The sequence below is a fragment of the Astyanax mexicanus genome, chromosome 5 (genome assembly GCF_023375975.1).
Source record: "Astyanax mexicanus isolate ESR-SI-001 chromosome 5, AstMex3_surface, whole genome shotgun sequence".
In the NCBI taxonomy this organism is placed as follows: Eukaryota; Metazoa; Chordata; class Actinopteri; order Characiformes; family Acestrorhamphidae; genus Astyanax; species Astyanax mexicanus.
Window position 1 is genome coordinate 19,294,578 of NC_064412.1, and position 27,535 is coordinate 19,322,112.

The window sequence follows — 27,535 nt, forward strand, 5'->3', positions numbered from 1 at the left end:
CCATACTTAGAAATTTACAGTGGTATGAAAAAGTTTGAACACCCCTGATCATTTGCATGATTTATTAATTAATCATTGTTTTTTTCGGATCAGCAATTTCAGTTAAATATATTACATAGCAGAGGGGCACAGTGATATTTAGGTAGTGAAATTAAGTTTATAGGATTTGCAGAGAGTGTGCAATAATTATTTAATCATAATTAGGCAGGTGCATACATTTGGCCACCCTTGTCATTTTATTGATTTAAATACCTTTAACGCTAACTATTGGAACAAAAAAATTGTTTGTTAAGCTCACTGACAACCAGTGATTTAAAAAGGAAAATCATGAAAATTATAAAGGGGAGCCCAAACTTTTTCATACCAATTTAGACATTGGCTCAGTCTTGTACCTGTTTAGATGTGTGTCAGGAACAATGTGCTTTCTGGACTTATTACATCTTGAGTTTACTTCTTTTCTTTCTTGTCACTTTCTGTTAAAATGACATGTGTATGTGATTGATTATCTGTGGCAAGATCTACAATACCTTCTTTATACATCTTGTGCTCTGCTCTTGGGTTGAACTTGACAGAACGGCCAGTCCTATTCATTTGTTCAGTCATAATTCTTTGCAAAGAATGGCTGATTTCTGTTTTTTTTTTTAACATTTATAATATTAGAATCATTTGTACTCTTTTGGCCTCAGAGAGCTCTTTAAATCTGACCCTTTGGAAGACAACTCACTTTAACTAAATGAAGTTTAAAAAAGACAGGCTCCTCCAAAAACCTCTGTAACCATGTTTTTACACATCTGCACCTGATGTGCTGCATCTAATTCAAACTTTAAACTTTTAACGCTGTAAAAAATGTATGGGTTTAAAACTTTTTCCTCATTCCAAAACAGCATTGCTGTTCATTATATTTTACAATTGTTTAATGAAACACATTTCTTCAGCTTTATTGGTTTATATATAATTTAATCATTTTATCTCTGACAGTTCTACTTGGAAGAAGAGGTGGAGATGTTAATAATAAAATTTTAAAAAGGGAAGCTTTTTTGATTCATACTTTGGGTACTATGTCACTACTACTATGGGAGCAACTTAATCTTACTAGTTTTTAAAATTGATCATGTCTTGTAAATATTTGTACTTAATTTTCTTTGATGTTTTTGGTGTGATATTGTCAGACGGGGTTTGGAGGATCATGTGAGGGTCATGTGACGAGTCATGTAAGTATTTGAGATCATGGCCGTTTCTCAATACACAAGTGCACAAGTCTGTACTTCCGGACTTGGGAAGTTCAGATTGCGAGTGCGGACTGCCAAGAGCGGGAGGGAGTGGACGGTTGTTGTGTAATTGGAACAGCTGAGTACTTAATGACGTCACCCTCTTAGAGGAGCAGAAAGCGTTGTTCCGAAATCGTAGGAGCACATTTTCACCTAGCCGCTTTCTTAACAAATAACAAATAAACCACATATGCAAGTCTAAACCCCTACATTCTCGCCTACAAATAACTTAAAACATTATTTTACCACACAGCAGTACTGTTTTGAAAGCGTACAGGTGCTTACAGTTATGTACCTTCTTATCCTGCATTGCGCTGATACTGCTGCGAGGTGCATTCTGGGTTATCGGGCTGTAAGAAGTTCACACAAGTCACCTTCCATGCATCCTTGATAAAGTGGGAGGAGCAAGAACACATCCGGGTATTAGTTGTGTACTTGGCAAACTGCGATCTTCTGAATTGGAACAGTACTTGGGCTGCGACTGATGACGTTTCAAGAGTCCACAAGAACACAAGTACAGACAAGAACGCAGATTGAGAAACGGCCCATGTGATTGTACTGAATGTCCGCCTTAGAATAAAGAGATTTAAGCAGCAAAACTCTTGCTTCTCACTGAGTGCGGGCTTCCGTGTCCCATGAAGAGTTTTAAAATAAAGATATCCACATATTTATATGTTTCAACAATTTTTTTTCATAGCAGGTTTTTTTTTGTGTATTTTCTATGCACTTCAAAGGGCGCCTCCAATTTTGAAGGCTCATCAAGAGGACCTTCTCCTCGAAAGCAATCGGCGGCTATACTGATCTTTATGCAGGGCTGGAGGAACTCATTTTTATGTCTTAATTAGTATTGACTTGTAGCCTTTTCTTCTTAGGCCTCAACTAGTAGGATCTTTATCTGCGATTAACTCACTGTATAATTTCCTTAGCTCATTGAGGTACTTTCTGCGGGTTTTCTGGAGGAACTATTACTTATCATTGTCATTAGAGCAGAAGAGGAAATTAGCACGGCTTTTTCTGGCATGTCTAATAACGACAACAACATAAAAAAAAACGACTAAAGTAGGAGGCCGGATGCGTGACCTCGGTATCAGCGGGAGGAGCGTTTGAAGCACAATGCTGGCAAAAAGCCGCAAATAGGCCGAGACACCTTAAAAGTAAGGCATCGGCAGTAAGGGAACATCGATTATTTGCGGAAAATGTATTCAAACACAAGCTTGCTTCTTATCATAAGCCATCTTAAATGGCCCTGGAATTGTACTGGGGAAATGTATGTTGAGAGTTATTTTGAAAAGCTCAAGTGCAGCTCGTCATAGCTCCGGGGACATGCCGCTCCAACCAAATTAGGCAAATCAGAGCAAGGTTAATCTACGATTCCACATTGCTCTGTGTTAAGTGCAGTCACAGTAAGCAATTTCCCACATTGTGTGGAGAGCACACAGTACATTTCCTTGAGGTCTGCCTGCTGCTGATAGGATGAGTGCTGGTAGAGAATACATTATGGAGCGAGGCAATGGCTCTCTATGCATTTCTACAGTTAACCCCTGAGAGAATACAGCGCCAGTCTAAATGTTGTATGAGTGGCTTCCCCCCGGGCATTCATTGAGCTGTCAGCCATGAATCATCCCCCCCCTCAATCCTCCCCAACACCCCCCACCCCTCCAAATCCCACACACACACGCCCACGCCCACACACAGACGCCGCCGCTTCTCTTCCTCTCTTACTACTGTACCTCCCCGGAACCCCAGTGGCTCTCGTTTCATTTCGCTCCTAGTTTCCAACCAGCAATCGCCAAAAGCTCTGTCTTTGCACCTTTTTAGGAAGCGACGACACCGTGTTTGGATGGAAGAGCGCGGCGCTATTGTCGGAGGCACAATGGCGCGCGATTGAAGACAATTTAGCGCGGCCGAGGCTCGAAACAAAGCATCGACACGGGACGAGTAAACGCTCCAGCACACCTCTATCATTTGAAAAAATCAAATTCGCCAGGATTCTTTTTTCGTCAGCTCTTTTCAAAGGTCACAGCTACGTGTACGCCAAGGCTCCCAAACACAATAGAAAGAGCTTATGAAAGCATGTTTGGGATCAGTAATGCTTGGACAGCCGATCCACATCCAGAGAGAGCATAGGCTGGACCATACACACTTCCTCTGACCTCACACTGCACCCATTACAGAAAGCCCCTGGTCATCAAGAGCGCCGGAGAACGTACCTTTAAATAAAAATGATGAATGTCTCCCGTTTTAAAAGTACTTTGCCATGCAGTCTGGCTGATTGCAGCGAAAACGTCGGCACAGTTCGGACTGATTGTTTTCGGCTGCCATGACGACGATGATGATGATGCCAATTTTAAGGGTAATTTCCTCTGGCCAGGTATTGAAGACACATTCAATGAGTACGTATTCAATGTAAGACTAAGTATTAAGCATAAGCATAACCTTATGATCACTATGTTCAGATTTCAACAGCCATTATCTGTTTTTCAAATCCATTGATCAAATAGACAATGTCATAGTTTTATAATTACAGACAGTAGTCCTGTATCTGTTTCTCAGCATATTTCATTGTTTTTTTGTTTCACCTTGTTCTTTGATTTTCAGGCCCCCAAAGAACCAACAGAGAGCAGGTAGTATTGATTATTTATAGCTTTTTTGTGTTTTTTTTTGTGTTTTACACTGCAGTGACTGCCCTGACATGGTGCTGTTGTGTTAGTAGTGTATATTGCACTGGTGCCAAGAGTGGATGAGACACAGCAGTGCTGCTGGAGTTTTTAAACACTGTGTTCACTCACTGCCCACTTTGTCAGACACTCCTTCCAAAGCTGCTCCACCTTGTTGTTACAAAGTTTGTGTTGGTCATCATCTATCTCTCTGTCTACAGTTCATCAGGGATCACAGGATGCTGTCTACAGGACTCTGGCACCCATTATCAGGCCTCGCTCAAACTCCAATAATTTATGTAGTCTGGCTTTTGATTTCTCTCAAGATCAAACCTCACAAGTTATACAGGTATGGGCAATCCCAAGCCGCCCCCTGATATAACAATTTACATAATTCTATCCCATGACTTATGTTGATAATTAACACATACAAAGGCTTTAAAATGCTGATCATGAGGCAGATATGGTAATATATTAGATATGGTAATAGGATCATGCCATCAAAATGCAAAAAGCAAAAATCGGAATTTGAATCTATATTAAAGCTAATAAAATTGAATTATGAACTGAAACATAGTTTACAGAACTTAATTGTCTGTTAAAAAGTCAAATGTAATTAAAATTGTTTTGCAATCAATCATAAAATCTGTCAAATTCAGTTTCTGAAGTAGGGCTAGGCAAAATTGTAAAAAAAAAAAATAATAATAATAATCTTGACGTTCCTCAAATATGTGAGCAATTTTTTATCACAATTTGGAGTTCTAACATAACGAATTTAACCAATTAAAAGATACATAAGCTATTGTTTCCTTTACATTTAATTTAAACATTTTTTTCTGCATCAGTAGTAAGCATCCTCACTGCAACGTAAGAGAGATGTTTTCAGGTTTCTAACAGAAGTAAAGTAAATAGATCTACTAAAATTCCCTCTGGAAGCTTCTATATGTAAAGATCTCGATTTAATCTCAATTATCACATTTAAAAAATCACATTAAAACAGTAATTTGATTATTAAATTAATTTGATTAACCTCCCAATCCTATGTTTAAGCATTCTATTTTTCTTTAAATGCTGCAATTCAGATTCGCTTTTTAAAATTACATCTGGGGGTCCAGCAGGCAAAACCAGTGGAACACACAATATTGCCACATTGTAAGATAAATCAACATTTGTTTTTTTGTTTTTTTTTAACATGAACATGTTGATCTACTAATTATGAGCTATAAACCCAAACCTGTGAACTCAGTTTTAAAAAAAGACATTTATAAAACTGACTGTTTTTGCCATCCAAGCATGAGGGAGCGAGTGGACACTGGTTTTACTCTGCTTGGGGTCATGGGTGACCATGGTAACACATGACCTTTTATAGTAAATTGCTTTAACAGTGGTCTTCAGCCCTCCTCCAGGAGAACTACCTTCCTGCAGGTCTCAACTCCAGCTCACACCTGACACTCTCCATTGAGCCAATCAGTGACCTCTGAAGGCAGTAATTTTAACAGCTGGATCAGATGGATGGTAGGGTTGTAACTGCTGATAACTGCAGATCTGTGTTTGACTACTTCAATACAAATCTGAATTAAATCAGACAATTAATCACAACCATTCTTCTACGAACCTGTCAGTCCATGGTCTATTGCAACATCTCTGTATTTATAGCTTTTATATTAATATTTGTATATTTTAACACTTCAATAATGTACATACAGTGTAAAATCACTCACTTCTATATAAAGGTATGTACATGTTTTTTGTTTTTTTTTACACTCCTGTATACCTGTTTTATGTAAATCCAGTTATTAACTGCACTATGTCTATGCCCTGCAAAACTGATTAAAGCACTTCCCCAAGTCAATGCAGAAGCCAGTTTTACAGCTTTTGTTCAGCCACTATCTTCCAGTTTGATTGATGACGGTGTTTAGCTGTGAACTGGGAGATAACTTTGTGAACCTCTGGGTCATCTTATCACTAAATACATTATTCATGCCACTAGTAAAGATGAGTGATCCAGCTTAAGAAGCAGCCATCCACACTGAAATCACTACACTACCTCCACCATGTTTAAAGGAGGAACACTGTGGAATGCCAGATGGTTATAATTTCTTTATATTTTCATTGTTACACTACTCTGCTAAAAATTGTCCATGAATGTAAATAAATAAATTATATATAAATAAATAAATAAACAATCTCATAGAGCCATATTTCATTCAAAATAGAACAAAGAATACATATCAGACGTTGAAAACAGGGATACACCTATATCCTATAATGCACATGAGAGACTAGACATGCTGGTATAACTTTAAAAACAAATGTAACATTTATATATAATGCATTTTAGCTTTTAAACTACTGTATGCAATCAAAAACGCTGAGTCTTCACATTTTTTGGTTTCACATTTATTTTACTGATTCTTATATAGACTGGTCACAGCTTTAAATTAAAATCCTCTGTTTTACAGGAACAGGTTAGATAAAATAATATATCTATTGAAACTATGGGTGGGTGATATTGCCTTCAAATAATATCACAATTTATTTATTCATTATTTTTTGCACTAACGATACTCTTGGTAATATGACAAAACACTGAATGAAAAAAATATATATATTTTAAGAATATAGCTTGATTTTTTTTTTCTTATAATTGCATATAATATAAGAACAGAAGTCAATGATCCAGAATGCCATGGTACTAATAATGCACTTCAAATATGTACTTATATATCCAGGATTCAAGTAAAATAAATGATACTGGACAGATATAATCTCTCTCTAGTAGATATATCATGGGAAATAAGAACAAAGTGAACTTGTTGAGAGATTGCCGGTTCAAGTTCCGTTCAGAGATTGATGTCGATCGGCACAAGGCTGCGTCTGTGAGCTGATGTATCGAAACAGAGTCGCTGAGCTTTTCTCCGAGCGCACTGTGATGGTACTCTGGCATCACTAGTGATAGGGGGAGTCCTAATGAGTGGGTTGGGTGATTGGATAAAAATTTAAAATAAAATCTGGAGATATTACTCTGCACAAGGGACAAGGCAGAGTTCAATATTGGATGCTGGTGATCTTCAGGCCCTCAGACGACACTGTATTAAAACAGCATTGTTTCACAGAAGAAAAAAAGTCAAGAGTACTGAACCTGTCAACAATAGGAACAAACAAATTGTTTGCTTTGATTTTCACAGACAGACTAATCTAACTGACTTCAAAAAGCCGGAAAACAAAGAGAATTTCAAAACTCCATGCTGTGCATTTACAGTGAGGTTAAAAGAGAATGTGACAGGACAATGGCATTTTTGATGAATACTTATGCCTGCTGAAAGCAACCAGCAGAAAGCAGGAAATCGCTCTAAAATATACCATCATCGGTTTTAAAAATAGAATAGAAACACGAACATTCAGAAACTGAAAGTGTTCTTTTATATTATAGGTTTAGAGATGTATTGTGTTTCATCTTGAGTCCAAAATGCCTAAATGTTTAGCATTTTTGATAAATGCCACCAGTATAACATTCTGGCACATATATGACACATTCTGCCCACATTAAGCCCATGTGTACCTTGTGTATGGGAATAAACACACAATGTATGTGTCATGCACTTAGAAAATAAATGTATATGATGCCATGAACACCTACTCATTCATGCTGTTATCTAATCAGGCTATTGTTTGTAGGCTGCAAACAACAAGTGCACAAAAAATCACGCAGATATGAGCAGCAGCTTTAGGAAAAGTTGACATCAACCATCAGTATATATAGAACTGCTGATCTCATGAGACTTTCAGCGCAACAGTCTCTAGAGTTTATTCAGAATGTTGAGAAAAAGAAAAAACATCCAGGTGAGCTGCATTTCTGCAGACCTCCACCCAGCCATCATGCTCGTGTAGAGCTCATGTGTGTGGAATGTGGGCTAAGTGGGTCTCATCTGGGTGCCATGTGTTGTGTACAATTCAGGTGGGTACAAACCCCACATGAGCATGTTATCAAAGTTGTTGATGAGAGAAGTAGGTATGAATGATGATATCGGAATTATATCGCATCGGCCAATAATTGCTTTCGACAGCTAATCAACTGATTTCACCAAATATTTCGGTATTTGCTGACGGATTTGTTGTATGTTGGAAAAGGACCAGGCAATGCTGGTCACACTACTACAACTGTCAGACAGTGACCATGCTACTTTAAAGTTCATTAATTTAACCTAATGTGTATTTATATTTATTAGTTCCAATAAACTTATTGTTTCATTTAACCGGTATTATACAACAGTTAGTTCTGACCCTGCAATGTGATTGGCTGCGAGGCGTTCTATGAGTGACATTATCAGCCGGGAATGCACTGTAACCGAAGTCTTCATGTATTACTCCGCCACATACAGGTAACTTAGCAATGATGCAGAACTTACAATCCAAACAGCACAGTTACACACTGTTTATAACCAAACAGATCATATTTTCTCATCCTCTTTAACTCCAAATCTTTCAATAAACAGCGATAATGGATCTGTGGTAAATTCGCAATAATACACTCGAGGTTCGAGCTATAATGTGTAATATTGGCACTGCTGTACTGATCTACAGTACTGGCCTGCGGCCTCATGACTACAACCACACCACAGCAGTGCCAATATTACACGTTATAGCACTCCCTTTCGTGGATTACTGCTTAAATTTAAAACAGATGGCTTATTTGTATGGCAAACAAATGATACATTTCTTTCTAAAGTTCTACTCCCTATAAATCTATTAGTAAGTAAATCTGTATATTGGCATCAGCAGATAAATACATGTGTAATATCTAGGGCTAAGGTCTAAAAAATTTGGTGCCTGTTTTGGATACTTTGCATGAAACGCACATAAACGGGTTAAACCTCTCAGGCGCTCGCTCGTACTGTATCTCTCTTTCTCTCTCTCTCTCTCTCTCTCTCGCTCTCTCTCACACACTCGCGCAGTCCTCCTCTCTTTCTCTCTACCATGAGATATTATAATACAGTAAAAAAGGTCTGCCAGACCTAAACCACATCACACTATTATTACTGAATCCTCACAATAATACAAGGAAATACCAGCATTTAACAAAATTAATCATGATTTCATTTTTAAGTGATTGACACCACTAATATAAATCCAAATTAATTTTGCCAGTCGAATGGTAATAAAAAAAAGTCTTAAAAAATAAAATGCATCCAGTAATATGCTTCAGGAAAAATACTTGTAGTTTTTAGCAGTTAAAAGTAATGCTGTTGTTTTTGTTCTTAATGAAGCACCACAAACATGCTCTTTTTTTGTTCCAACAAGATCCAGAAAAATGGAGACTGAGATTACTCATGTTGGCTGTTAAATTAATACATTGTGTGAGAGTAATTTTGTTTTTTGTATTTTTTGGTTGCAATTTAGAAAAAGGTATCGGAAAAAAAGTTATCGAACTTTTAAAAAGTTATCGAATTATTGAAGATATCGAATTTAAGGTACCTTACCGGTACCTATTTAATTTTTTTTTTTTTTATGATACCCCTAGCCATAGTAATATTGAATACTGGCATCGACACAGAATTTCCACATGGGTGCATCCTTAGAAAGAAGTCAACAAACAATGATTGACTAAAGCTGAAAGAAATATAACAACAATTACAATGACAAAGAATTACAAAGAAGAAAACACCTCAGAATACTCAACTTCTCAAACTTTTGAGGGCTACAACAGCAAAATAACACACCAGGTTTCGCTTCTGTCTGCCAAGAACAGAAAGCTGAGGATGCAGTAGGCACTGGTTCACCAAAGCTTGACAGTTTTTTTTTTTTCTGCCACACTTTGGGCCCATTAAAGCAAATATCATCTCAACTGATTTTATGACCATAACAAATAATTCAGTGATCTTCTGATGCAAAAGAACACTTTTAAACTATGGCAGAATGGGAGATTCACATCATGATGATCAGGGAGGTTACCCTACCAGCGCCAGAGAAAACATAACAAAAAAAAAAAACTTGCACACACACCAAAGGATAACGAAACTTTAATTTTATATGAATTAATTTTACTTTTATAACGAAACTTTACTTTTATATTGATAAAATGAATTTTAGCTTTTTTCTTTTTGGAAGGCCCTGCCTCTGCTTTCCTTTTTCTTTTTTTTTTTTTGGAAAAAAAGCCTTTATTTGACAAAAATAAAGAGAAAAAAAAGTCTGTGGCCTGTGTGCGCGTTTGGGGCACTCGTTCTGAATTCCGGGAGATTATATGTGACTCGCGGGCATCAGGGAGCCACTGCAGAAATGCGGGAGACTCCCACAGCTTCAGGGAGACTTGGTTTGTCTGACATCAACATGGACCAGAATTTCAAGGGAATTTTACAATACCTTGGGAATCCACACTACAGAGAATGGAGTACATTTTGACAGCCCTACAATGTATTAGTATAGTGTGCCTAATGAACTACATGGTAGTATTGCAATACATGCAAAAGGATCACATATAAGAAAAACGCTGAAGATACTAAATCCATAGAGGACACATTCTGCTCAGTTTAATATTGCATGGGCAACAAGCAGTAGTCAGATTTCTTTAAATGGAATTTCCTCCTAAAAAACAAGAATAAATTAGCGTTAACGTCTCAAAGGCACCTTACTGGGAGACATCCTTTGATAACAGCAGCAGTCAAGTATTAAAAATTTTAACTCTCAGGATCAGAAATCTGCACAGGAGAAAGAACTTATGCCTCCGTGCTGCAATATGGGCTCCCAATCTGTATCACTGTCCTCCAAACTAGATTTTACAGAATAATTTGTTTGCAAAAAAAAGAAAATTATTAATTAAAACTGGTTTCCATTCATCAAATTATTTTCCTTCCTTGACGTGAACTGGATGATGGCTCCACCATTCCGCTGTGCTTGTTAAAATCTGCAACTCAACAGCGTTGCGCAGCTAGAAGCTACCTCCTGAGCAGCAGCTGTTCACTAAGGTGTCTATCTAACATTTACTGTAAGCATATGTTTAAAGTTACACAATTAAAAAATAAAGATGCTTTAGAAGAATTTAGAAGGGGAAAAAAAACATTTTTGGTCCTGTAAACTCATTAAGAACTTGATGGCAGCAAAAAATCTCAAAAAAGTTGAGGCAATTTATAACTGATTGGTTATAATAAAAGTATTTTATGCGTATATGTTTTGGTTTTATATGATATAGATTTAACTTGCATTTGTGGAAGACACAGTGTACTTTGTTCACAGATTTCCAGTACAGAATCATGTCTGTTTTAATGCAGTGCCACCTGAGGGCCCAAAGATCACCAGCATCTTATATTGATAGCCAACCTCGTCACTTGCGCACAGGGATTTTCTACTGAGGATATTATGTAATGTAAATGGTGGGATACCTAAAGTCTTCAAAAAATGATTTTTTTTTTATATATATCTTTTTTGCTCTTTTTTATACCCAGCTAAGTGTATACTCCAGCATTTTTTTTAGTACCACCAACTTTTTGAGATGTGTGGCTGCCATCAAGTTTTACAAGTGAATGCTTTTAATGAAAAGGTCAATTTGACTTTTTTTTTTTTTTTGAAAACACTTTACTTGGATGGTCCATTTGATGGCCCTGTTGATGCTCAACTGACATTCAACTAACATTCAACTGTATGTCTGTTAACTGCAACTTAACCATATGTTGAATGTAAATTATTCAAAATAGAACATAACCCAACACCTAACCCTAACCTTAACCCTTAATCAACCCTAAAATCTAACCCTACACTTAACCCTAACCTTAACCCTAACCTAAATTTTAAATCTAACTCTAAACCCAATGCTAAAATGTTAAGATTAGAGTTTGGGTTAGAGTTGGATGTTGGGTTACATTCAACAGAGAATCATTTACTTTTACCTTTCAGTTCAATTGCATTTAATACACATTCAGTTGAATGTCAGTTGAGCATCATCAAGTGGACCATCCAAGTAAAGTGTTATCTTTTTTTTTATTTGGGCTTGTATTTGGTATGTACGATTTACAAGGACAATGGGACCCATCAATACAATAGCGCACTGTGTATAAGCTGATTTTTTGAAGCCAATACAGAACACTGTTCTGCCTAATCAGTCAATTGCTGATTCAGATTGAGAATAGGGCTGGAAACCACAATAACCTTCCAGGCACATTTTAGTGATGCATCATCATGCAAGGCTTCTGTAATGTTTCTCCATCATTTCATAAAATGAAATACACTTAACTGTTTTGAGTCAACCACATGTAAGTACCAAGAGGGTGAGAGGGCTGCTTATCTAGCATTTAAAACTACATCACTTTGGAAATTATTTCTTTAGCTTCCTGACTGTTGCTGCTGTGACCAAACAAGGTCATAGTTAAATGTGGTCTGCATGGTTTGTTGCTTTGTGTAGTTCGTGGCGTTTCCTAGCTCTGCTGTGTTCTGTGTTCTGTGTACAGTTCTTCCTGTACTGGGTTAAGTGATGTACTCTCTCTAGAGGGTTATCTGGTTAGTGGGGCTAGGAGTCTTTTATCTGCTTCTTCAACAAGACAGTTTAGCTTTACATATACAACACATTATAAAAGTTTCAGACAGAAACGTTTTTTTTTTTTTGCAGTTATGTAGTTCCATCAAGTGATTGAACAAGGATCTACAGCATCCTGTGAGACTGAGAACCCTCACATAGAGCAACTGGTACTGATACGTGGCCAATGAACATTTTTAAACATTTCAGAAGTTTAAAAATGCATCCGATGATAAAAAATGATCCCTTTTTTTAAGAGCTTTTCTCAAGAAGAAATTTAAGAAAGAATTTGGTGAATGATGCCCCATACTTGTAAGACAGATGTGTTTAAAGAACTCTTTATAGTGCCTAAATGTTTAACTCTTTGAGGCATGGTGGTCACTGTAAGAAACCTTTTTATCATTTCTTACTTTGCAGTTGTGTTTGAAGAGGAAATTAAATTAAATACATACTCTGGACACATAGATTTTTTCCTAGTTACAAACAGGTAAAAATGTATCAAACGGAGCAATCAACAGAAATGCTGTAGTGTTTCTGCAATGGTGGGTTTGGCCTTGCTAAATAAAGTTTTGCAGCACAGTGGACAGGGACAATTTAGCTGCTTATTTGATGAAGATATTTTTTGAGCACAGTAACAGTAGAAAAATAGCAGCTCGCCCACTTCCATAGCTGCAGCACACTGTTTGCAAACTGCAGTCTATACCCGGCAACCCTGAGTGTGGAAATGGGCCTGGGGAAATGGGCCTGACAGTGGGCAGATTTTAAGAGCTGCCAATGTGTAAACTTAATACCTGATGTGTAACCTTAATATCTGATGATTCATCCTGATCATGTTATGAGGTATCCAAACAAAACCTGGATTTGTAACTGAAATAACCCAAAATTAATCAAATCGGAAACTGAATCGAATTTAAACCTTGTGAATCAGAATGAAATCAGCTGTGAAAATCAGTGGTGATAATACCCAGCCCCACTGCATGCATATATGCAAAAAAGTCAATTGTACACATAGAACAGAATAAAACTGCTTTTCTGTGTAGCATAAAAATGTTCAGCTGTGTTTTGCCTTTTGCTGATTTTAGGCATCTGCAGTCTGGAGCACGTCCACAAAGATCAATATTCCAAAACTAAAGAAAAACATGCCTTTTTAAAGCACACAGGCTTAGGAGCTTTCCTAGCACATTTTATTGATAGCGTATCAGATTTTCACTTTAGTAAATGCTACTAATGCACCTATTCTTTCTATAGATCTCGTTCTTGCCTCCGTTCTCCCAAAAGCTGAAGGTAAATGTATTCTCCACAAAACTCTGCCTATAGTAAAGACTGCTTTTATGACTCTCTGAAGCTTTTAGAACTGAAAGAGGAATTGGATAGCTGAAACGCGCTAGAGGAGGAATATGACAGCCCCGAGATAAGTGAAGCTGTCTCTACTTATTAGATAAGTGCAACATGCATCTTCATAAAATAGAGGAGCGCTCAAAATTGCTGCTCTGCCAGACAAGCCAGTGAATTTCCACGCTGCTCTGGTAATGTACATACATCTTCTTTTGAAAGGCTGAATGAGACAGAAAAGGCGAGATGAGCTTAATGTGCATTCTCTCGACGTGCTTCTTTTCTCTCTTGTTGGAGCGCAGTGATACATGTGAAATGTCACATTCTCAAATCAGTCACAGCAGGACACAGAGGCAGCCAGTGATCAAAAACCTGACTCGGCTCTTCTGTTATTATATTCGCTTGAAACACAAACAACTTTAATAACAGGAAACTCATGAAAAGGAAAAGATGTAGTCTATTGTAGGCGTGTGCATTAGAAAATATATGAGTTTAGTGACCCTGACGACACGGGTTTGATCCTGCGTGAGGAGCAGTGTGATTATTTATTTTTTTGTCCTTTTTTCTTGGTTTTACCTGCTTTGGGATCAACTGTTCTGCAATTGGGTTCAACAACCCTTTGGGCTGGAGAGCTACTAGTCTGTAGCACTCCATCACATTATCTTCATCCTTCACATCTTCATTTTCCAAAACCGCCAGATAATGGTGACCCCTGCCCTAAACCATACTTTTTCCCCCATTAATAGTTAAAATGTTTTCCTGTGACGTTGTGAAAAATACCAGTCATGTTTTTTTACATTTTATGAACCTTTCTTAACCTTTTATTATTTTAAAATGCTTTTATTGCGTTTTTTTCACCTCTGCTGTGCCCTCACAGGTTCAACTCTGCTATAGGCGAGCATGAGATGCCTGTGTACTTTGGTACGCGGACACTCACAACATGCAAATCAGTCAATCAATACCCCCCCAGGTGATGTACAACCATCTGCAATGCATGCCTCACTGCTATTAGAGGCACAATGTTCTGCCCAATTAGCTGTCCCTTCTCCCCCACCCCTAAACCCATACATCACCCAGTGCCCCTTCCAGACTAATACTCACATTTTTCACTCAGAACATTTTTTAAATTTGAGCTGAGAGTGGAGTCAGCTAAATTCAGGGGGTTTAGTCACCCTTAATTGGTAAACAGTATTTTAATGATGCACAATATGCCACAAAACACTGTATATTATCACAGTTGGTCACAGTTTGGGTTCGATACCAGGGTTCATTAAGATGCCAATGTTGGGCCCTTAAGCAAGACCCTTAACCAAGACCCTTAACCTCTATTGTGCCAGGGTGGTTATATCATGATTAGTCCCTGGAAATCAAATCACGCTGTAGTCAATAGTCACAGTAAACAATTCGTTAGACTATGTATCGGTATTGGCTACTGTTCAGCCAAAATAAGCAACTAACAATTGACTGATATTTTCCTAATTAGCCAATTATAAAAGGATTAAAGCATTTAACCATTAAATAGAACTACAGAGTTTGTAAACATAACTGCTGACTGTGTGCATATGGTGTAAAACTAAAGAGTCTCTGGGGGGAAGCACTGTAAGACTGTTAACACTGCTAACTGGATACCCCTCTCAAAAGATAAAGAATCACATTCTTTTTTTTTTTTTTTGGTTTGTGTTTACCTTCACTACCAGTTTTGCCGGAAAAAGGTTAATGTAGCTTAATCAGTATCAAGGATTGTCCGTTCATACTGAATCAGGAAAAGGTATCGACCTTAAAAACAACAATTTGTTCTTAATCACAAAATCTTCCACAATCACAATTTTTGTTGCTGTTAGAAACGTTTCACTTCGCTGGATGCATTATTTAACAGCCATACCACCATAAAGGAAGTACACAAGTACGGATACAACTGTCTGACACAGACCTATTCGTATTTTTATTTTTATTTTACATAAAGGGAGTATTTAATTTAAGTATTGCACTCTTTCTTTACAGTGAAAAATTATTTATTAGTTATTGGTCAGTGTTGTTACATAATCCATGCATCTCTGATACTATATTTTTATATTATAATATATTATTATAATTGATGACCTCTGCTTACCTTTGAAAAATAAAAAATAATAAAAAATGTGAAGCTCTTGAGCTGAAAGTGTTCTTCCTGTTGCCATAGATGCAATTACCAACATTTAGCATTAATATTAACAAAACAAACAAACAAAAAAAAAACACTTACATGATGGAGAGATGTGTTTCCAGGTGATCGTAGGCTCCGGTTTGCCACTGGCTAAACAGAAGAGTGAAATATTGCCGCCTTCGTTTACCGTGACGTCCGATGAAATGTCATATATTTTGGGAGGAACTGGGGAGAAAGAAAGCAAAACAGCAAAAATACAGTAAATACTGAGCAGTTAAAAACAATAATGTTCAGTAAACTTCTTATATGTAATTTTTAATAATGATTATTATGATTATTATTCAGTTTGCTTATAAAGCAACTTTCTAGAACACAATAATGCTTTCAATCATCACTCCACACAATCAATCATTTACACTCAGAACTTTACCAATACACACACATACACACACATCAGTAAGAAGATCTCACACAGGATAGTAGAATGTGGACAGTAACAGTTACAGTAAAATTACTGAATACAAGCATTGCCCTAAATGCTTCATCAGTGTTGCATAGTGTAGTTTGTAATTTTCTGGAATGAATGAATGAATTAATTAATTAATTTATATATTTATACTTACATAGCACCTTTCTATAAACCTTATAGGACTCATTAAAATCAACATTTTACAGTCTCGGCACTTAACCAACCAACACACACTAGCAATAAGCGGTAGCCAATCACGCACAGCATACTCTCAACCAGAAACGCCTACTCACCAAGATACACACACATTTTAATTCACATTCATTCACAATTCACAGGATCTCCATGTTTTTAGACTGTAATATAAAACCAAATCCCCTGGTGGGAACCCACGCAGTCATGTGGTGAACATGAACACTTCACCCATATAGGGATTTGAACCAGAGTCCCCTCAGTTCTGACAAGGTGAACATGCTAACCACCAAGCCACACTGCTGCCAAAACCATTCCAAAAGTCCAAATGACTCACTACTGACCCAGAACATTTTGAACATTTTTTTTTTTTATGTGAGATGGAATAATAGATTTTCACGTCTTCCACGCAGCCCAGCGCTGTCAAGTGATGCACAGCGGCTCTAGCCGTAAAAACAACAGAAAAACTGCTGCATTTTGTCTCGCTGCTCCTCCACCCGCTCGCTTCCCTCCTTCAGAAGTCTTTCACGTCAAAGCAAACTCATCCCCTGATCTTGCTCTCCAACATAAAGCAGGCTGTAAACTGTCATAAGACAGCAAAATCAACAAATCCCCTCGCGCCTTCTGGAGACGAAGCTCTAAACCCACACCATTTGTTCACTGCGGTCTGAAACGCATCCAATTCCGCAAGGCCAGGCTTCGCTCCTCGTCTTATCCCGATCCAGTATTCTAAACAGCACAAATGTTCTGGGTGAAGAGCAGAGGGCACTTTCTTTTTCAAGAGCTTACTTTCTTTCTATCATTCGTTTTTTTTTTTTTGTTGTCGCTGGCCAATGACTTGAGATGTAATTATCTTTTTTCTTCTGCTGGAAATTCCAATTAATAGTTTTCATGACTTGCGCAGACAGATCTCTCACTGTGTGCGAGAATAATCAGCAGCACAGCATGTTGTTTTGTGAATATTATCATACATCTTTTTTTTATTATTATTATTTTGAAATAACTAACTATAATGGCTTGGGGAAAACAATGGAATGGAACTAGAGGAAAAATTAACTCTCTATCTCAAAACAAACAAACAAAAAAAAACAATTGTATCTCCTTTGAATTATAATAACCCCACAAGTGTATTGATCCAGTTGTGTTGTGCATCAGTATCCACAGTATCCTGTATGCAAGATAGTGTTATTGTAGACACTATACTGTTGGAACTTATTGTGGGGAATACTGTCACTGCATTGCAGTCTAGACAACAGTAGTCATGGTTTCAGCAGATGTATATTTGTTGAGACTCTGAGCAACTCTGGTTTCACAAGCTCCTCGTACGCTGTCACATTCAGATCCGATGCTTTTCTGATCCAGTTGTTTTTCAGCTGTGTTTACTGGTCAGAGAAGATTCCCACTTTAAAGCAAAGGCTGCAGTGCTGTCCTCTATACTATACCTGATGTGGTGACAAGGTGGGAACCAATTAAAATCTCACCACAAAACAGTTGTGTGTCTATACACACACAACTAGAGTCTCAGGCCTTATATTATTTTGATAGGTGTAACATTATTGCAGTATCATTTTAATGCATGATAAAAAAATAACTTGCAGCAAAGCCACCGAGCATAAAACACAGCTTCCACTCCACAGCTATAGTGTTTCAACTAATTATCCCAATTAAAGCAATAAAAGTAGTCCGTATCCACCCACATCCTTTCAGAACAGTTCATTTACTGAATGTTTTTCATGCGGAGATTAATCAGAAACGTAATCTAGCTGTCATTTAAGTACGAATGGCATTATAAAAAAGGTTATTAGTCTCATATTAGACCTTTACTGCTTTGTGATAAAAAATAAAACAATCATGTCATCAAGTGAATAAGAAACCTTGAGATGAACGCAGAATCAGAGTCAGTTTAGCAATTTTGTTTTCTTTTTAAGGTGTTTCTGCCTTTCTGTCAGAATTCTACTCTCTATCACAGGCACATGTGTCACAACGCAAAATGAGCGTAACAGTAGGGCTGGGCGATATGGCCCAAAAAATAAACCTTCGATTTTTTTTTTTTAATCCGATTTTCGATTTGAATCGATTTTTTCCCCCTACTAAAATCTCCTAAAAGTTGCTAGAAGTCACTAAATGACGTCATCGTCTAATTTGCATAATACATGTTTTTGAAGCTGTAAAGGATTAACATTGTGTGAGAGAAAAAAGTGAGTAAAAAACACTCTAAATATGTTAGAAATAAAACAAATGAATTCCAACAAATGAACAACTTCTGTTGCTTTTTAAATAGGCAGTCACGTCTCAAAATAACTTTATTTTTACGTAAATTACATAAATTAGTTTTTTGCCATGTTGTTAAATGTTTTTATAAGAGCAGGGGGAGGGCGGGGGGCGTGGTAGGTACCCTCGTATTCCTTTTATTTCTGTTCATAAATGAGGTTTAATCTACAGTTACAGTAGATACAGAATCACCACTGTAACCGTTGCTGCGTAATACATCTTCAAGTGAAGAGTAGTCAGTTTTTGACACAACACAACTTTGTTTTTTTCTTCAGTATTATTTAAAATCTGATGATAGTCTGCCTTAACTTCCTGTTATTGGTTCATGAGTTCGAACCATCTAAAAAAAAGTTCACCCTCACACTGCAAACAAATTGACTATGCTGTTTTCTGACTATTTGGTCAGAAAACAATTCTATTCCTTGGCCCAGATCATGATTCGCTAACAATTTTGCATCTGCTTGTCAGGCCCGTCCAGCCAAGCCAAGCACCCTATGCCCAAATAAGGACTTCCCCTAATTAGAACACACACACACATACACATACACACACACACACACACACACACACTCTGAGAGGCACTCCATGCCAATATATGGACTTCCTCTAATCAGGGCACGCTCATGCAGTCATCCAGCCCTGATTAGAGATCAGCTTCACCTGGGCAGAGTTGCTTATAAGCACGCTGCTCCTCTCTGCTGTTGCCGAGTATTGGTCGCTCTCATGGTCTGTGGTTCCTTGTGGTTCCAGCCTGTTTGCTACTCTACAAAGCGTTCTATCTCCCAAGCCTGTCTTCCCTAGTTCCTGTTTTTTCCTTGGACTCCTCCTGGCCTAAGTATCCCTGTTTTATTTCTTGTTTTGTTTGTTTGCCCTGTTTACTTTCTTAGTCTAGCCATTTTCCTAAGCTCTGCTTAGTAGTTTTCTGTTTGCTATTTTGTAGTCTAGTGCTCCCTTTGTTTTTCCCCATTCCCCTTACTACTTCCTGGTTTTATTGTTTTGGCCGTTCCACTTATTCCTTAGTCCCTGTTTCTTTTGGCCCAGTCCCGTTTACTTTGTCAGTGTTTATATTTGTTTTCAGTTTTGCCCGACTTTAGTGTGTTGCTCTAGTCCTCTTTTATATTGTTTATTTTGTTGTTTATTTCAATAAATTTTACTGCTTCGTTCTACATCCCAGCAGTGTCTCTTATTTTCTCTCTGCCTGTTTACAGTCAGGCATGACACTGCTGCTGTGAGGAGGTGGTCTTGGTTCTGTCATAAGCATAATCTGGTGAGGTCATAGACTGTGTATAGCTGGACAGAGCATTGTCTCTCAAAAGTGAAGCCACCACAGGTCGGGCGCCCCCTGCTGTTCAGTTTTAGAAAGCTGTGTAACCCCACCCATTCCCATAGGTTTTAATGGCAAAACAGACAACTTTCAATCACGTTTTTTTCTAATATACTGTAATTCTACCTCCATTATTTAAATACAACAGCCAGTGTAACCTCTGCTTATATTGTCAATTTTTTATATCCCCACAGAATTAGTTTTTTAAAATGTTATTCAGCTCTATTCAAAAAGGTGTGGTTATTGTAAAAGGGCTGGTTATGGGCGGGACAATAACAGACTGTCAGCTCCGCTCTGCAGCCTGTGACCTCGAGGCAGCCCTCAGGGGCAGGGTTATTTTAATGAGTAGGCTGCTCTCCACAGTCTTTCTCCCTCCTCTGGTCTCTACTGTGCAGACTCGGTTTCAGGATCGCCAACATGGAGGAAGATTTTGGCTTCATTTTCATTAAATGAATGGGAACAGCGACACAGCGTCCATCTTTTTTACAGTGTCTGGGTGAGGTTAGTTTGTTGTAAGAATGTGATCCAATCTTGATTAGCAAAAACAACATTCTCATGTGGTTTGTTGGGACATGTTTTATTGCACTTGCTGTTTTCCTTGTGTAAAACCCAACCACACCAAACCAAAGCAAGAGGGAAACGGTCCAACTTAATGAATCAGATGTAAAAAAAAAACACTCTAAATAGTAGTCTACCTTGCTGTGCCTCACTTTGCCTCCAGTCTAGTTGTGTCATGTGAGCATAGCCTGCATCGTGAAGAGCTCCCTCTGTTGCCGTGCGCTGGTAATGCATTTTGAGTTTGCTACTCATGTTCTCAATGTGTTTATCTTGGACAAAATAATAATTTCATGATATCAATACACAGACACACAATTTATACAGCCCTAGTAAAAATAGTATTCATATAATTTGAATACTGTTAAAATTCTTTCTGGAAAAAAGAAAGAAAAATATTTTTTTTTCGAACCTCAACTAGGAAAAGTTCTTCCACATTCTTCCACATTCAGCAGAGTGGGATCTGATAAATTCAGCTGACCGCACTGGGCTCATTCTACATTCTTAATGTATCCGTATCCTGATGACACTGCAGATCTAAATCCAATTTACTGTCATAAAGTACTTGAACCCTTCCTGAAAGTCTGAAAGCCACAGATTCGTTATTGCCCGCAAGTTTACACAGACATATTATTGACACATGCCCACAGTGAGTGATAGCGCAAATGGAAAATGTTGCATTTGTCTACTGATCATACCAGCATTAACAGGATCAAGACCTCTATCAGTTCATGCCAAAGAGTGAATCGTGATTCTATGGCTTAAGGGAAATAGTTTTTGGGAATGGGTGGAAGGCTTTGAAGCCTTTATCTGCGTATCCTAAGCAGTCCGCTAAGTAATTAATCATGACCCAGTTTCTCAAAGTCATTGCAGTGATAAAAAATCATCTCTGCTGGAAGAGGGAGTGGTCAAAGTAAGACTTGCTTCACCACCTTCTGCTGCGCCCAGAGCGCGCCCAGAACGCAGAGGCGCAGATAAATACTGAATGAATTTTCACTGCACTTTACGTTCATGAGGCCAGAGATTGCCTGCCCTGAGGCACGAGGGCCATTTTGCTGGGTTTTATTGCTTTCTAAAAACCAAAGCAGTGTAACTATTAAAAAAACAAAAACACATCCAAATCCAGGCAAAACATTAGAACCACCTCCATTCTTTTAGCTCCACTAAGCAAATAGGAGCATTTTGGTAAAGCCAATCCAGTATAATTACAGTCTGCAGTCATTTATTAGTTTTTCTTCATTATTTATTTTATCCTCCTCCTTTCTGCCTCTTCTTCAATAGTCAGAACCAGTGATGGCATAATTACTTATTGTATTGATTACCCCTTTAAAAAGTAACTTACTTACTTTATGGATTACTTGATTTTAAAAGTAACTAAGTAAGATTACTAATTACATTATTAGTTACGACCTGCAGATGAACTGACTATTCTGTTTTCTGACTATTTTGTCAGAAAATAATTTTACTCCTTGGTCGGGATAATGATTCGCTTACAATTTTACACCTGCTATGAGGAGGTGGTCTCGGTTCTGTCAAAAAACACACTTTGTTGAGGTTAATTTGTTGTAAGAATTTGATCCGACCTCGATCCGAGCCAACTATCAAATGTATTCCTTCTATTTCCACTAAATAGCTGTTCAGTTGCAGTTTACCCTGATTTATTATGCAGATCATTACTGCAGCTATGAACTAAAGGTATATTTGCCGCTGGTTCATTTGAAATTGTACTAAAATACACAGTAATCCAGAACACAGGACCTTCTTCCTGTTTTACTGTACTTTCTTGCTCCACCCCAGACAGCTCTGACCAATCAGCAAAAACAACATTCTTATGTGTTTTTTTGGAACATATTTTGTTGCACTTGTATTATTTTTTTGTGTAATACCAAACCAAACCAAGGGCAAACAGTCCAAGTTAATGAATCACACCACCACCATGTCAGTGAATGGAAGCTTGATGTTTCAGGGTGTTCTCTTGTCTATGCTACCTTCTGGCCCTCTTCTTTTAGTTAAGTTAGTCTTTGAGTTAATGACCGTCCAAATGTCTGGTCTAACACTAATAAGGACTAACCGTTGGGTTCTTTTGTTCCACGCTTTAGACCAGATGCCCACCCTCCAGGTACTGCTTTCTGCGTTGGACTAGTTGCCTGCACTGCATTATCTACATTGAAGTTAACGTAGGAACTTTTGCTACTAATTGCCACAATTATTACTACCATTATTACTCGACCTGAACTAAGTGATGGTACAATGGCAATTTATCAATAATGTATAAACAGTTCTGACCAAAGGAGGATGGGTACTTCTTGTGAGTCTTGAATCCTTGATTTGTGAGTTTGAGAATTTTTTCTTTTGTCTTTGTTTTCTGTGATTTGCTTACCAGAGGGTTTAAGTTTTATCGGTTTCTTGCGTTGGTTAGCATGGTCGGCTGTTAACTGAAAGGTTGGTGGTCTGAGCACGCCTAAGGATACTGTTTTTTATGGGGAAGAGGTGGATCAGCTGTTAGAACACCAGGCCATAAATTACAAGGTTGGACGTTTTGATACCCAGGTTTGGTGGACCACCACTGTTGGGCTCTTGACCAAGTCTCTTAAACCTGTTTGTGGGCTCTGAGTGTCACTCTTTGCCCACATCACCCCAAAGGGTGATGTCAATCAGCACAAGGCGTCTGTGAGCTGATGTATAGGAACCAAGTCACTGCACTTTCCTCCGAGTGCTGCGCTGTGATGCTACTCGGCAATGCTACATCAGCAGCAGTTCTAAAAGAGGCGGTGGCTGACTTTACATGTTTCGGAGGAGGCGTGTGCTAGTCTTCATCCTCCTGGTGTTGGCATCACTAGTGATAGGGGGAGTCCTAATGAGTGGGTTGGGAAATTAGGGTGGAAACGGGGTCAAAATTTTATTTGCATGTTCACTAAATGAATGGGATACAGGTGGATAAAGGCTAAAATCCATCTGTGCCCAGCACAAGTATATGGTTAATACAGTACGATCTTGTTCTTTATCTCTTGTTCTTGTCTTATTACTGTATTTCTGTAAAACTAATTTAACTTATTTTGATTTAATGATGCATTAAATAAGGTTATAAGGTTGCAGTTAAAGCCGTTCTCCTTTCATCTGTTTAGAAGCAAGGAGAAACATACCTATATCTTAAACAGAAAGCTCAAATAATGTTCAATATGGTAGATTACAGTTTTTAGAATTTGTAGTTATAGTGTGTGTTGTGACCGTCCTGAAAAAGCCTTGGCAGGATCTGTGGAATCGAAGCCCATGCTTTGAAGAAGCTGTGCAAGAGGCTGAGGGAGCCACTGTGCCGCCACAAAGAGCTGCACATGTCAACAAGCCGGCAACCCGAGCTTTTTTACCTTCCTCTGAGTACATAATTAAAGTAAATGTTACTTAATCTCTAAATGAAGGAGTATCATTATTCTGTCTCCTCTATACCTCCTCAAACTCTTTGAATCTTCACCAGCTCCCAACTTCAAAGCCTCCTGGCTGCAGTTATTTTTATCTTGTTTATTTCCAGTCTGTCTGCCCTGGTCATAGCATGCCATACAGCCGGGATAATAAAGGTATCAGCGGGGAAAAATAAAGATAGAGCATTAGAGGCATTTCCTGGGTCTCATCAACATGTCAAATCCACATGTTTCCGTCGTCTTCCTATCCATTCGGAATTCTTTAAGTACTGAGCGATTGTCATGTTCCCCCACCCGCCCCCCTGCAGCCCCTGCAGGAGGTGCTGAGATGGAGCTGCCACTGTTGATGGGGAAGGCGTTATCTGCTTACCAGCTCCAGAGTGAATAAATAAGCTTCTAATGATGGCACTTTGAAATTCAGGAACGCTTACAGCTGCACTATTAAAATGCAGGGTTTTCCTCGGCACAAAGGCGAGAAGAGCCAGGCTTACCTTTCCATGGATTCTGACAGGTCCTCTAGAGCTGACTGCTGCCACCAAATCCAAGACCCCATTACTTCACACCTACTGCCAGCCCATATTCCAATTACGCAGTCCAGGGCAAAGTGGGCTCCCGTCGTAATGCAGACTAGCGAGCGTGTGAGGGCTCGAGAGGAGACGAGGCAAATTCTGATATCGACTCATTTGTTTACATCTCATTTGTCGTCTGGCGTCTCCACAGGGGAAATCTGAGGCGCCAGCTAAACCACATATCCTCCAAACCAAACCAACACCCAGTTATTCTTACAGCTACAGCTTTAAGCTGTGCTCTTAATGCTAATTAACCATAAATACCATGTCATGCAGCTTAATATGTAGCAAGTTTCTATTGTTCGTTAGTTATAGGATGGGTCAGAAAGGGCAGATACATAGAACCTGATAAAATATAATCAACAAAGTCAATTTTAAAAAATGAGCTAAGCCTAAATTTCAGTTTTTCTAATTGTTCATTTGTAGCAGCATTACGCTACACAAAGTGATGGGGACAGAAAAGCAATGTGAGCTGGGTAACAGGCTTATTTACACAGCTTACACCTGATCAGTGTCTCCAAAAGTGCCCAAACACAACAGATATACATATTTACATATTTACTCCCTAAATCTCAGTTCTTTCCACATTTAAACACATCCTTTGCGCATTTAAAGGCTTTCTTTCATTTAAAGGTTTCTTTCATTTTACAGTGATGGATGGCATGAAATATTAATGAAATAATCGAAAAAATATAATCATCCAGATTAGTCAACTAACAAAATTATAATTAATTGCAGGCCTACTGTCACAACTGCTTCCGCGTAGCTTAACATATATTTTCTAAAATGAAATGCTAGATGTTGGCGAAATTTAAGGCTAGAGATATACATGCAGTTTGGCCATGTACCTGTGCAGATGACCGGCTGCTTTGTAACTACAATAGTTTAAACACTTGTTTATTGTTCTTGCCAGATAACCCCTTCTAACAAGAACCAGCTGGTTCAGACACAGCTTCTTCCCGCAGGTCGTCAGGCTGCTGAACAGGTACTTGCAGTGTTCAGTCCACAAAAACTCTTTTTTTTTTCTGTCTCACTACAAAAATATCACATCTTGTCTTCTTACAAACTCACTCTGCACTTTACTCCTACTTACTCATTCTTTAGATTTTTTTTTATTCACATATTTCTATACTTTCTATTTGTACTTACAGTGTACATGATTTCTGCTGTAATATTTAATTTGGGGGGTTGCACGTTATTGGAGGCTTCCACAAGAGGCCTTCAATTGCAAAAGCAGCAAATACACATAATTTGGATGTGAGAATCCACAAAAATCAATTGCTATGTGAAAACTGCATCTAATAACAAAACAAAAATCTTAAAAACTGTGGGAAGATATTTGTGGCGACAATCCTGTCGAAAAATAAGAATAAACTTTAAAATAATATAAATTAATTATTTTTGCACTCATGCTGATATTATTTGACACTAATATACAGTACTGGTATCAGTTTTTATAACTCTACATTTTTTTTTAATGTTAATTTAAATAACTAGTTAAAGCTGTTCTTTCAAGTCTATTAAATGTTATTTGTGATACATTAGCCTGACCGCATTTACCAAATAAAACTATAAAAATGAACAGAAATATCACGATTTTTGTATCTGTACTCAGCATCGGCAGATTCTTGAACATCTGGTATTGGTATTGGTATCAGAATGAAAAATGTGGTATTGGTGCATCACTCAACTAAAAAAATAAAGTAGTTGCTTTGCAAATAATAAATTAGGGCTGGACGATATGGCCACAAATGTCTATCACAATGTACTTCTTTAATTTGGTTGATTTACAATATAATTCTAATAAAAATATGAACAATATAAAATCCACTATGGTACAATTTCTTTACACTTTTTTTTACCATTTTGCTGCGCATCATCCAATTAAACAGCCATTTTACACTCCCTGTAATGAAATGTACAGTTAGGTCAGTGTTCTTTAGGCACTGATGATTTCCTCGATATGCTAAAATATATATTATATTGCCCAGCTCTAGCACGACCATAATAAACAAGACAAAGTAGTTATGTAGTTATTGCTATGTTTCCAAAAAACAGGGAAAATAAGTGCTGCAACAAGAGCAGTCCTCAGCAAATGACTCACAGAACCGGTGAAAAAGTAAAAAAGATGCATCCCATCACACAGGAGTGTGCCCTCTATTAACCTTAATAGGCGTGCACACCCCGCCAACAGAGACTATCCTAAATTATTTTTTCTCCAGTGGAAAAACAGGCGGTAATTTAAGCCGCTCGATTAAATGAGTGAACTCCCATCACTATCGCGCCATTCTTCAGCGCTGGAAAAAAAGTGCTCCCTGGGAAAAAGACATTCATAAATTACTCATCTGAAGTCATTATAATCTAAATAGCCTGTAGACACACGCAGTCCGAGTTCAAAGCCCCGTCTTCTTACAAACATCACTATTTCCAAGCAGAAGTAGCACTTCATAAACGCAGGAGAGATTAAGAATTAATATTATAATCTGGATTGGTAAAGTGCAGCGCTTGTGAATTCGGTCACGGTGTGCCAGAGAACGCTCTGGCTGTTCAGAATTTCCACAGCCTTGCCAGAACGCTCGCTCCCTCACTCGGAGAGGCAGAGGACTGTGTTCTGTAAGCGGCTAAAAGGCTGAGGCGGCTGCAGCGCTATTCAAAGCAGTTAGCCATTTCATACAGTGGCCATGGTAACAGGAACCGAGCGAGGCAGTAAACATCTACTTTTATTGGCAACATTTTGTTATTCTGATAGCCTGATATCAACATGAACATTTTTTTCTTCATTTATTTTTTCGGTCAGTGCAAGAGTGCATATATAGTACATACTAATGGTAATATG

At 38.0% G+C, this 27,535-nt stretch overlaps 1 protein-coding gene across 3 annotated transcripts in view; it reads right to left on the minus strand.

Moving 5' to 3' along the window:
* The window catches only part of negr1 (neuronal growth regulator 1), a 264,347-nt gene that overhangs the window by 135,159 nt on the left and 101,653 nt on the right, over positions 1-27,535 (minus strand). For all 3 annotated transcript variants that reach the window (XM_049479098.1, XM_015605766.3, XM_007249079.4), the window contains exon 3: positions 16,003-16,128. In XM_049479098.1, coding sequence (XP_049335055.1) covers positions 16,003-16,128 — 126 coding nt within the window. The remainder of the gene's footprint in view (positions 1-16,002; positions 16,129-27,535) is intronic.